This window comes from Neolamprologus multifasciatus, chromosome 17 (genome assembly GCF_963576455.1).
Source record: "Neolamprologus multifasciatus chromosome 17, fNeoMul1.2, whole genome shotgun sequence".
In the NCBI taxonomy this organism is placed as follows: Eukaryota; Metazoa; Chordata; class Actinopteri; order Cichliformes; family Cichlidae; genus Neolamprologus; species Neolamprologus multifasciatus.
The window spans coordinates 8,679,052-8,692,126 of NC_140455.1; the positions used below are offsets into that span (position 1 = coordinate 8,679,052).

Genomic DNA, 13,075 nt, shown 5'->3' on the forward strand with positions numbered 1-13,075 from the left:
ACCAATGTCCCAATTACATCATGTCTTTATAGCCACATTTAAATGATTCATATGTCATAAATGGAGTAAGATCAAGTGTGTGGCAGCTGTCTGTTTCTGTTTTGGCTAGTGCTCAGTGGCAGCAAAGAATTGTTAAAGCATACAAAGTAAATGTGAAATCCCTTTTTCTGAAACTGATGAATAAATCAGTGAATATAGTGCAAAGCTTTGAATAACAATAGACAAATTACCAGTGCGAATCTTCTTCATGTCACTCTTGGCTCCAGTACACTTGTCATCAATACCAACAACGTAGACATTGTACTGTTGCCCACAGAGCAGACCAGATATTTGGCAGCTGGTGCTGCTGGTGTTACACGACCACCGGTGGCCCTGTTCATTTTCAGCCACTGCCATGTAGGAGACTGAGCCTTGAGAGGCCTGCCAGGACACTGAGATGTTGTTTGATTTGCATGAAGAGTTCACCATCAGCTGGGTGGGAGGGCAGGGAGCTGGAGGAAAAACAAGCAGTGAGTGAGATTATTTTTCACGGTTCATTGATAGAGGTTTCTGTTTAGAGCTAGATCCTGAGATTTAAAAAGGATGTCAGAATGAATCAGGAATAATTTGTATTTGCATTTCATACAGTTACATGTTATAACTAATATTAACACTAGTTAGTGAGATGCTTGGGCAGAAATGGTTTCCATATAACAGATAAAGAGAACAATTAGCTGATAAGCAACAAAACATTTTGGATAGTGTATGCAAATGTGCACAGAACATTTTATCCATTATCTTCCAGTTAGGTGTCAGCTTGTTTTGTAGGGATGTAATTGACCCCACCTGTGTTCACTCTCTGCCAGTCCTGAGCAGGACTGCTGCAGTCTAGTCCCTGTCCACTGACGCTCACTTTGTAGCTTTCCCCACACTGCAGAGAACTGATATTACAGGAGGAGCCATTTGTAGAGCAGGTCTGCTTGTCTATGGAGCCGAAGGCTTCAGCTGTGGCATTGTAGTAGAGGATGCCAATTCCTGTAGTCCAAGATACCACAGCTGTGTTGGTGTTGCAGTCCAGGGATGTTCTCAGACCACTGTGGGGACAAGGACCTAACAGACAGGGAAGAAAAAAAAAGAACAGCAGGTGTAGTTTTTTAAAATGTTTTTTTTTTCTTTTTTACATTTTGAGTTTCAGGAATTCATTTTCACAGGAACAGGAGTTATTTCTATAGAAATGTTCTTTAACTTTAAAAGCTCTGACATAGTAAATGGTTTTCCTGTTAGGATAACTGCAGGTTAGCAGTTAACTAGGGACACAGACGTAACTTTGAAAAGTTAATACTTTTAACATGTAGCAGATGTTATTAACATGATTTATGTATGTAAAAAAGACGTTCTGATCTTTTGGGGGGGTTTATTTAATTGCTGTTTCCTTTTCTTTTTTTTTTTCATAACATTAACATTTAGCTTAGCCGCTAATAATAAAAAAGCTAATGCTATGTTCATTAGAGTAAATTAAAAGTAACCGCAACACAAAGAAACACTAAAAGTAGGTGTGAAAAATTGATGCACTGTTGTTTCATGTTGCATTAGCAACATTACAGCTGTGCACAATCTACTTTTAGTGAGCAGCTTGTTGTGTGGGTATGACAGGTTCTATTTTATTACCTGTGGTGGCCTTGACAGTCTCGCTGGCTATGCTGACACAGGTGTCATGGCGAGCCACCACTGTGATGTTGTAGTCTTGTCCACAGGCCAGGTTAAGGAAGTCACAGTTGGTGTCGGTGTTGTTACACTGAGCATTGTAGCCCAGACTGCCCCGAGCATAGACAGTGTAAGATGTGGCACCCAGCGCAGCATCCCATGTGACTGCAGTGATGCCGGTGTTGCAGTCCACACTTGCTGTGACGTGTGTGGGAATGCATGGAGCTGATGGAGGACAGAAACAGGTAAGTGTATGGATCAGTGTGATATAGTTTATTCCTGCAGTGCTCAGGCTTGTAATATTCTACACTAATGGCATGCACTTGTTCAGGTTCAGTGATGGATGACTATGATGTCAGAAGTCAAATCAGCTTCGCCTAAATCTAATACCATTTCAAAATGCTGCTTGAGCTTCATTGCATAAGTTAAAAAAAAAATAATACAGTTAAAATATTCTTCAGTTTTTAGTAGTTTTATAGAAACCTTTTTACATTTTTAAAAATATTTTTACATTACATTATAGGGTTTGGGGGTATTTATTCTTTCATGTAGCCTTGATAATTATGTCAATACTGGGGAGTGTTTGGCTATGATTGGCTATATTTTCTGCCTTTATTTTAACAATCATTCACAACAGCTTGTGTGCAGATCACAAATAATGGCTCTTCTAAGCAAATTAATTTAGAAAAATGAAAGTTTTTTTTTTATTTTTGATCATAATTCATTACAGAAGTCTGTATTATTATTATTCTGCTGTGCTGTAACTTAATAGAGGTTTCAATTATGCCATGACACAGGCCAGGTCTTGTGCTTCTAAATGTGACTGAGTCTAAACAACCTGTTGCATTTGTTATAAACAATCTTGATGCATTGTCACAGTGATACAGTACATCAATCTGTTCATTATTATTTGCTAAATTACCCGTGTTGAGCCTTTGGGCAAAAGCCGGTTCACTGCTGCAGTTGCTTGTGAGACCAACCACACTGATGGCATATATCTCCCCGCACTTAAGTTGACTGAAGGTGCAGTTGGAGCTGGTGGAGTTGCAGGTGGTGACTGTTCCTCTGCTGTCCCTCGCTGACACCACCTGCATTTGGTCTGGGCCTGAGTTTGCCCAGCTGACAGTCGCCATGTTTGTTATGCACTGCAAATTCACCATCACGCTGTTTGGCTTACAGGGGGCTGCAGACAAAGCAAGGAAGATTAACTAGCAGATGTGGGTGGTTTTAAAAGTTATTAAAAGGGGTGAAAGTAGGTTAGATAAAGGTTATAATGAAAAATTTGAAGGGATAGAAGTATACTGTATGAATGTTGCTGCACAAAACCTAAAAATAAATATTAAATGACTCAGGACGTTCAGGAATCTTGCTCCTTCTCAAAATGTGTGAATTGTAATATGTTTTATAACGTTGTTATGGATTTTGTTTAGTGACTTCAAAACATTTGCCCCAATTTTAATGTTGGTCAATGAATATTTGCTACCTGACTGTATCTCATAGTTGGAGCCTTCAATTAAGCCGCAGTCGATTGACGAGGTAGTGACGACAATGCTGTAAATGAGGCCACAAGTTAGGTCCTGGATGACGCAGTTGGTGCTACTAGAGTTGCAAGTTCTCCGTGTCTTGTCTCTGCCGATGGCGATTGCAGTGTAATCAATGTCCCCAAGGCTTCCCCTCCACTCCACTGCAAAGGTGTTAGCATTGCAGTCCAGCTCTGCTTGTACCTTGTCAGGCAGACAAGGGGCTTTTGGAAGAGAAGAGAAGGGAAGATTATCAGTTGACTGTTTAATAGGTTTGAGATTTAAAAGAAAATTAAACCCTAAAAGCAGATGTCATGTACCTGAGACAAAAGTTAGATTATCTGATTTACTGCTGTTGCATGTTGCACTGGAAGCAATCACAAAAGCTGAGTACTGCTTTGCACAATCCACGTTCAATGAGCAGGTTGTTTTGTTGGTACGACAGGAAACTAAGTGGCCGTGGGTACCAGTTAATGTGGCTGTGTAAGAGATGGCATGTGTACTTGGTGCCCACTTCAGAATCGCTAAGTTGGTGGCACATTCAGTTTTGACAGTCAGGTTGGTTGGAGGACATGGAACTGGAAGTAAGGAGATTAACAACAAGTCATTATGTGAGAAATGAACAAAATCATCTGCATTAAAAAAAAAAGACCAAACTGGGGTTAATTATTTGCAAAGGATGTCAAACCAGTACTTTGTTGGTGAACAGAAATATCCAGATATTAACCTGTCTCAGTTTCTATCTGCTTGCTCAAGAGACTGGTGCAGTCAGGGTCCTGGGCAGCCACTGAGAGCATATATGCTTGTCCACACTGCAGCCCATTCATCACATAGAAAGTCTGAGTTGTGGAGTAGTTATAAGCGATCCCACTGTTTCCTTGGGAGTAGATGAAGTAGGTCACTCCGCTTTCTGGACTTGGGTCCCAGCTTACTGTGATGTCACTGTTTCTGCAATTTGTCACTCCAGTCACACCAGTGGGTGGGCAGATGACTAAGAAGGGGGAGAGACAGGTAGAGAGACAATTTGATAATTAGTGTCCCACTGATTTTTTAACACTATTTTAGAAATAGAATATGAGCAACAACAGATCCTGTCTTTGGATTTGATTTTACCTGAAAAACTTCCCTAATTAGTCTCCCACTGGAAACTTTACGTCCAGATGAACAGAATCAACTTATTGGTATGGCATTAATTGTGTTAAGATCACTGTGCGTTCAATTGTCTTGCTTATCTTATGTGTTAACAAGCAATTTTTTTATGTCCGTGAGTGTGAATGGTTGTCTGCCTCTCTGTGTTAGCCCTGGTGACTTTTCCAGGGTGTACCCCACCTCTTGCCCTATAGGGGCAAGAGCATATCCCAGCCTATCATAGGGTTTTGCCCCTTGACAAGGATAAGTGAACGAGAATGGATGGATGGGTAAGACAAAATCTGCGTAAGTTCTATTTTATTTCCTGAAAGTTGGTTATATTTGCAGTAATCTTCTGACAGGACAACTGTCTATATGATTGTTTATCATTTTTTCTGGTTCTTTCTTGCAAGTTCTTTAGTTCCTAGTTCTGTTGCATTGTTTAGGTTTTGGTTTAGGTTTTGTACCCTTTGAATTTAGTAACCTTACCCTTTGTCGACTTTTGTTATATCTTTTAAAAAATAAGTTCACTTTCTACTCTGTGTTATGGTCTGCATATGGGTGAACTGAAACGTGGCAGATGTGAGCCATTATAACATATTAATAAAATGTTGATGCACAAAAGTACCAGGCAAACAGATTTGTACATTGTATCTGACGTTTAGTTCTATGGTAGCTGTATTTTTTGAACACTACAAAAGTTGGATGGATGGATGGTTCAATTCTCTGACCTGTTTCTAAGGTGAATGGTACGCTGGGTTGGCTCGTGCAGCCTCTCTCTATGGTGACAACAGTGACAACGACTGTTTTTCCGCAGGGGAGGTCTGTAAGGGAGCAGCTTGTTCCATTGGATGAGCAGTTGTGGATGTGTTTGTCCGTGAGAGAAGGTGCGGTTGTGGCCAAGTAGAGATCTGCTCGAAGGGCAGGGTCCCAGGTCACATGGCTCACATTTCCATCGCACTGCAGAGACATGTGGACGTTGGTGGGAGGGCAGGAACCTGCGAAAAAGATGGTGAGATAAAGTTGGACAGGTTATAAATCTAAATATAATTAAAAATATTAAAAGCAAAATCTTTGTTTTGAATCAATAAAAGTTAGTGGTTATTTTAAAGAATGCATAAAGTTGATTAAAGCCAAGTTTATCCAGTTTATTTTTTTATTTGCCATTATCTCACCTGCATTGTAGGTGTATGGGAGACTCTCTCTGCCTTCGCAGCGCATAGAGAAGGGAGTGACGGTGATAATGTAGGTTTGAGAGCAGTGCATGTTGGGTAGCAGGCAACTTGTGCTGTTTGTGGCACACCTTTTGAGGTCGCCGTCTCTGCCAACTGCCTTCACACTGTAGGACACTGCACTAGCACTGTGTTCCCAGCTCACTGCCGCAGTGTTGTTGTCACACAGCAGGGAAGCACTGATGTTCACTGGAGCACAAGGTGCTGACAGAAAAACAAAAGGAAAAACCACTGAGTCTTTAAAGCAGAGTACAAACACCACCTAATTAACCCTCATTTTCATTTTTTAGGAAGTTACACCTGGTATCTGTTAAGCCAGCAGTCCCCAACCTTTTTTGTGCCACGGACCGGTTTATGTCGACAATATTTTCATGGACCGGCCTTTAAGGTGTCGCGGATAAATACAACAAAATAAAACCAGTACTGGTAACAAAAAGAAGAAGAGTTATTCATAACGCACAGGAAAAGACCCAGAGAAAACAAGTTAACGATAATAACGATAAAAAAAATAAGGATAGAAACCGATAAAAACCCTGAAAACCATAAATTTCACACCCGCCTCAACTCTCGAGGCCCGGTACCAAACGACTCACGGACCAGTAGCAGACTGTGGCCCTGGGGTTGGGGACTGCTATTTTAAGTCATGTATTTTCTAAAAGTTACATTTATATATTTTTTAAATAAATGTGTTAAATAATTTTTAATCCAATGCATTACTCGGCATTTCAACTAAGTATTTTAAAAGAAATGCAGAATTTACCGTATTATATACAGTTTACTACACTTGGATACTTACGATAGTAGAAAAGAGAACATGGGGAAATTGGAAAATGTATTCATGGTAATCAGAAATAGTATTTTTGAATTTCCCACAGACTTTCCCAGCTGTATATACAGGTGCCCCGCCCATCACCTGCATCTATATCCTCTCCGTCTTACCTGTCTGTATAGTCGTTACGCCGGGCACGCTGCTGTTGCAGGAGTCAGCCAGAGCTACTACTTTTACACTGTATGTGCGACTACAAAGCAGCGTGGGCAGGGAGCAGTCAGTCTGGCTGGTGCTGCAGGAGGCTGTGAAATTTCCAGACTCAGCATGCACATAGAATCTCTTCCTGCCCAAAGTCTCATCCCAACTCACAAAAGCAATGCCAGTCTCACAGGAGTATTGGTACTCCACGTTTGCAGGGGTACAGGGTGCTGTGTGAGAGAAGACAGGTTCAGTTCCTGAATACCTTCAACCTTTTTTTTTAACCCATCCCTAAACTTTATGATAGGGTTGTTAAACATTAGGTCTGGGGGCCAGAATTGGCCCAGCAAAGACTCTGGACAGCTGGTTGGACTTGGACTTTTAACTGTATTTTCAGATGTTTTACACTTTCCCTGCTAATAAAGACCTCTGTCAAGGTCTTTAAACTACATCAAAGTAATTAAGTAATATATAAATGATAGAAAGCACTATTATCTGTTTTTTTTCCAAGATTTACTAGAAAAATTTCTGTGTGTGTGTGTGTGTGTGTGTTTTTACAATGGGTCTACGGTGAAAAAGGACATGTTCTGTGAATTAACAAAAAAGACGATATGGGCAATGGGCTGCAAGATTTTTTTTTTTTTTAACAAAACTTCATTTTTTTCATTATATACAAGTTGTGCTGACAGATTTCTTTCTTTTGCTATAAAAACTGTACTGTTTTAAAGTATAAAAACCACCACTATTGAATTTTTTTCAAAAGAAAATCAGAGAAAGAAATCAAAAAGAAACAGCAATTGTTAAGTCAAATTTTTTTCTTATATTCTTTACCTGTAACAATCTGAAAAGCAGAGCTGGGTTTGCTCTGACACTGAGGTCCTTTTGCGACAGCCTTTACAGTGTAAGTGTTTCCACACAGCAGATCCAGGACACAGCTGTTGTTGGAAGATGAGCTGCACGACTGCAAGTATCCCATACTGGAGGTTGCATTGACCATGACAGTCATGGCATCCTCATCCTTAACCCAGGTGACCAAAGCTTGGTTGGAGCTACAGTTCAGTGAGTGGTCTTGGATTACTGGAGCACAGGGAGCTGCACACAAAACACATTACAGATGTGCTGATTAAAGGAATCTTTCTGGTTAAGTAATCTGTAATTGTAGGCAGTTTTAGGAAGTTTAAGATTTCATTCTTTTTTTGCATGAGGATAATTACTCAGCTACTCAGTTTATCCTGAAGTCATTCTTTGTGCCAACGAGCAAAACTGAAAGTACCTGTTGTAATGTTGGTTTTAGCAAATATGGAGCTGTTGCACTTTGTGTCCCCTGCCAGAACAGTCACAGTGTAGTCATTCCCACACTGCATGTTTGTTAGCTCACAGGAAGTACCAGTGGAATTACAGGAGTTGACATGTCCACTGGCCTCAGCCAGGATTGTGTAATAATTTGCGCCGGGGCTGGCCCTCCAAGTAACCGTCACCACATCAGAGAGGCAGTTCAGAGAAGCAGACACGTTTGTAGGGTCACAGGGTGCTGGAAGTCAAAGTGGAGAAGATGAACGCTGAGATAATCTTCTTTTGCCCAACTTGAAGAATCACTTGTTAGCAAATCTAATTTGTAAGCTGTGCTTTCACACCCTACAAAAAATATTTCAGTCCATATTTTACCAGTTGTTGCTGTGTCCATGGCGCTGTTTGAGCTGTTACACCTGTTGTTGGAGGCCATCACACTGAACATGTATGTCTGAGCACACTGCAGACCAGAGAAGAGGCATCTTTGGTTAGCTGTTTGACAGGATGTAGAGAAACCTCCTGCTCCTTTCAGTGTGGAGATGTAGTACATTGCCCCAGGAGCTGCATCCCAGGATCCCCACACTCTGTTAGTGGAGCATTCCACCAGGGTTTGGATGTTCAAAGGAACACAGGGAACTGTGAGAGAAATGATGGTGACAAAGAAGACAAGGAAGACGGGAAAAAACACATTTTAATGTCGAGTGAGATCATGGCTCGTAGAGTCATAAACTTTAACAAGTCAACTAAAATACCTGAATTTACAATCTCCGGGACACTGCTGGGTCCTTCACATGTGCTGCTGATGGGCTTGACTCTCACACTGTACTGCTGTCCACACTGTAACTCAGGCATCATACATCTAGAACTCTGCGTGACGCAGCGAAGTGTAGTGCCATTTGTCGTCACCGCTGTGGTGCTGTAGTTCACTGGCATGGATCCCGGTGTCCAGCTGATGGTCAGTATGTTGGTGGTACAGTTAAGAGTGGTCAGCATATTCTGCACAGTACATGGGGCTGAGATGACAGAAAAACAGTTAGACTTACTCGTCTGCAATATCTCAACTGCTGTTTGGGATTCGATAAGTACGAGAGGGTTATTAGGACGTAGAATAAAAGCAGAGGTGCTACTGCTTCTTACCAGTTGTATGGATGACTGGCTTGCTGTCTGGACTCTGACAGTAATAATCTGAGGCTGACACAGTGAAGTTATACATCTTTCCACACTGCAGACCCTCCAAATTACAACTGAGTTCTGTCGTTGTGGAACAGGTCACACTGTGACCGTCTGCGCTTATGGCTTTGCCAGTATAAGACATTGCGTTGGGACTGCTCTGCCAGGCTAACTTGGCAGAGTTACTGCTACAGTTCACTGAGACGGTCAGCTGAGAGGGTGAGCAGGGCTCTGCAGAGGAACGACACAGAACACATGCATGGTGTAAGTTTGACAGTGATTGCACATAAGCAGTGTTAACTTGTATTTTTGTCAGCGTGTACCTATCTGTAGTTGCAATGTGCGGCTCTTCATGCTGGTGCACGTGTTATCCACAGCAACCACACTGATATTATACACATGTCCACACATTACATCGACCAGCCTGCACGATGTCTCATTGGATGTACACTTTAAGTAACTGCCATCTGCATCCAGAGCAGTAGCAGTGTAGTTTATGGCACCCCGACTTGCTTGCCACATGACGTCCACAAAATTCTGGCTGCAGCTTGTCCTTGTTTCGACGTTAGTGGGTACACATGGAACTGGGAGTGAAATTTTCTGATTAGCTCAGCTGTTATTTAATGAAGAAACTATCTTAGTAGGTAGCAAAGTAGAACCACTGAATCAATGAATTAAAAAAACTTTATAGAGTTAACTTCTCTTACCTTCCCTGAAATATAACTCTGAAGGACGACTGACACAGCTGCCATTGAAGGACATCAAATTCACTGTGTACTCCTGGCCACACTCCAGTGTGTGGACTGCCAGGTTTGTCTGTGTGGTGTCATACGTCAACGGCATGGTGCCGTTTGAGATTATGACGATATAACGTTCTGCATTTTGGGATGGGTTCCAGTTTATTGTCACATTGCCTGATGCACAGTCCACCCTGGCACTTGCGTTGGCTGGCCCACAAGGAACTGAACAAAAGAGAAGAAGGGTGGGTGAAGGCAGGCAGCTAAGAAATGAATTGGTGAATCAATAACTTTCATTTAATTTTATATTCAAAACTAATCCTTCTGTCAAACTTAATATCGAAAGTATGTTTAGGGAAATGGAAAGGCAAAGATCCACTATATTAGAGCCTCACTGTCTGTCTTAGTAGAAAAGAGATCATTTGTATCTGGGTGTGAAAACTAAGCCAACGCTAAAGCGCCTGTAACCTACATTCTTTCTAGTGGCCAGCAGGGGGTGACTCTTCAAGATCTATGACCTCTGTAAATACTTTCAGAGTATTGCTAGTATAAGGCTCAGTGTTGTAGCATTAGTGAATATAACATGTTGATCACTTTAATTAATGTCATTCATTAGAGTTAAGAAGCTAAATTTGGCAGGTCTACCATGCGATTGACAGTCTAATGTACAAGTGTGTAGTGTCCCTCAGGTTCTCAGTCAGTTCTCTGTCTAGTGTCAAAATCAGTTGACTCCAAACTGCTAAGCTCTAGACTTCATAAATGGATGTAGCCCCTGGTTAGTGATTACTGGTCAGGTGCTGGTGGAGCAAAATGACTCTTGTGGTCTCAGGATAGTCGGAGGGAACACACCTTTTTGTTACAGTAAATCAAAACTGCTTTTTCTGTGAACAAAAAGCATTTTAGGCCTTTTCAGACTATCAGCATCAGCACTACGTTAGATCTGACAAATTGATATGAGGTCAGTTTTTAATGTATTTTGAAAATTTTCCTACCAGACTCCATGTAGATGTGCGTAGAGGGCATGCTGGAGCAGTTGCCGTCATGCTGGCCGACAGTCACAGTGTAGCGCTCGCCACATTTCAGGTTAGGTATTTTGCAGTTGGTTGCAGTGGAACTGCAGCTTAAAAGTCGCTGACTTGAATCTATAATGGTAGCAGTGTAGGAATTCACGCTTCCATGCCACGAAATCAGAGCCTCATTGGCTGCACAGTCCAGGGTGGCAGTGAGGTTATTTGGTGGGCAGGGAGCTGAAATGACACAAGTGGGCCATTATCAATCAGAAAGAAACAAAACAGTATTTAACTTTTAATAAAATAAAAGAAATGTGCAAATATGACTGTGACATTTTAGTCATTAATGGTCACTCAGAAAAAAGATGCACATCTTGGCAACTTTTACATAAAGTAACTAAATGAGCATCTTCACTAGAGGTTACCTGTCTCTATGGTAAACATGTCACTCTCAGAGCTGTTGCACACAAAGTTGGAGGCAATAGCATAGACTTTGTAGCTGGTGCTGCACTTCAAGCCACTGATCGTACACAACATATCCACGGAGTTGCAGCTATGAATGACCCCATTGCTGTCCTTTGCCATTGCAACATAGAAAGGTGCTGCGTTGCTCATCTCCCACTTCACAGAGATGGAGTCTTTTGCACAATTTCTCTCTGCTGAGATGTTCTGGGGAGCGCATGGCACTGAGGTAGAAAGCAACAAAGTTAATAATAATACCAACCTGGAACACTTTCACAGTACTAGAATTAAGTAAACAATCTACTTTTAGTTTTTAGTTTGTTTGTTTGTTTATATTGCAAATACATCTACAGATTTCTTTTAATTACTCTTCAACTTTATAAAAGGCAAAATCTAGTCAAAATTTCCTACAGTTTCAGGTCATGTCTTTTACAGTTTTTTTTAACAAACCAACAGTCCAAAAAATTTTAAGATAATCAATTAAATTATACAGCAAGACATTAAAAAGCATTGTTCTTTGGAAATAGAATTAGTACTTGCTTGTTTATTGGCTATATTCTATATATATCCAGTGGTAAAATGTAACAAAGACATGTAATATAATATATTCATAATGTTTTCACTTGCAGTTAATCATTTGTCAAGCTTAGAATGAATCTTGCATAGCTGTGTAGAAATGGGTCATCCACCATAGACTGCATCATGTTGTGCTGCCATGTTTTACTATAACCAAACACTGAGCCTAGATTGAACCACCTGTGTAAACGTTACTACCACCATAGGTTCTCTTACATGCTTGGTAAGGTTCAGGTATTCAGTTAGCTGCAATCTGCAACCTCAACGCAAGATACCACTAAATACTACACACTGATTCTTTAGTAAGTAAATTGTGAGCCATCCTTTTTTTTTTTATTATTATCATACTTTAATACGTAAACAGCTGAATTTGCAGTAATGCAACTTAGAGTAATGTAGATACAATACAGATTATCCTGTTGCATATAAAATATTGGCTCAATTAATCCAATGCTATTAAAAATAAACATTTAATTAATTGAAATATGCAAATATGTAAATATAACACTGAGAATGGTTTGGTTGGCATACTAAATATGTTTTACTGATAAAATCTTAGTTATAAGATTTGTATAAACTAATTAACCCATAAGAACCTGTGTCACTGCCCCTTTACACACTGAGGAAAGTCATGCTAAAGTTTTAACATCGGCTCTATTATAGTTTTCCTGGCAGTAAAAATGGGTCTGTGCCCTTTTGGGTTAATGGAGTGAATGCAAATGCAGATGTCTGAGGCGCTAACACAGGGGTGGGCAATCTCAGTCCACGAGGGCTGGTGTCCCTGCAGGTTTTAGATGTGTCCTCGAACCAACACAGCTGATTTAAATGGCTAAATTAGCTCCTCAACATGTCCTGAAGTTCTCCAGAGGCCTGGTAACGAACTAATCATGTGATTTAGGTGTGTTGACCCAAGGTGAGATCTAAAACCTGCAGGGACACCGGCCCTCGTGGACTGAGATTGCCCACCCCTGCTCTAACATGTGTTCCTCACTTGTCTCAGCCGGTGACCCCAGCTGTGTTGGACTGGGACAGTCATTGTCAAAAGATCTGATGGTGACGGTCAGATGGTCTCCACACTTGACGCCCTTCATAACACAGCTGTTGGACACTGAGCTGCAGTTGTAGCTGCTGTTTCTGTAGTTGCCCACAGCTGCCACGGTGTAGTACAGTGCCCCCTCTGCATTGTCCCACTTGCTGAGCAAACTGTCAACGCTGCAGTCGGCTACTGTTTCCAGATTCTGCGGAATGCAGGGTGCTGGAAAGAGTGGAAATAAAGAATTGCATAAATGTACTAAAATGT

The 13,075-nt window shown here is 41.1% G+C and overlaps 1 protein-coding gene across 1 annotated transcript in view; it reads right to left on the bottom strand.

Moving 5' to 3' along the window:
- Positions 1–13,075, bottom strand: part of fndc7b (fibronectin type III domain containing 7b) — a 37,542-nt gene that overhangs the window by 19,345 nt on the left and 5,122 nt on the right. The window contains exons 9-28 of the mRNA XM_085138279.1: positions 12,767–13,030; positions 11,163–11,423; positions 10,720–10,974; positions 9,698–9,952; positions 9,314–9,574; positions 8,958–9,221; positions 8,573–8,833; positions 8,196–8,456; positions 7,804–8,061; positions 7,362–7,622; positions 6,503–6,760; positions 5,507–5,767; positions 5,063–5,329; positions 3,931–4,194; positions 3,524–3,781; positions 3,167–3,427; positions 2,606–2,866; positions 1,648–1,908; positions 826–1,089; positions 231–491 (exon numbers count right to left, since the gene is read on the bottom strand). Of these exons, the coding sequence (XP_084994405.1) occupies positions 231–491; positions 826–1,089; positions 1,648–1,908; positions 2,606–2,866; positions 3,167–3,427; positions 3,524–3,781; positions 3,931–4,194; positions 5,063–5,329; positions 5,507–5,767; positions 6,503–6,760; positions 7,362–7,622; positions 7,804–8,061; positions 8,196–8,456; positions 8,573–8,833; positions 8,958–9,221; positions 9,314–9,574; positions 9,698–9,952; positions 10,720–10,974; positions 11,163–11,423; positions 12,767–13,030 (5,217 nt within the window). The remainder of the gene's footprint in view (positions 1–230; positions 492–825; positions 1,090–1,647; positions 1,909–2,605; positions 2,867–3,166; positions 3,428–3,523; positions 3,782–3,930; positions 4,195–5,062; positions 5,330–5,506; positions 5,768–6,502; positions 6,761–7,361; positions 7,623–7,803; positions 8,062–8,195; positions 8,457–8,572; positions 8,834–8,957; positions 9,222–9,313; positions 9,575–9,697; positions 9,953–10,719; positions 10,975–11,162; positions 11,424–12,766; positions 13,031–13,075) is intronic.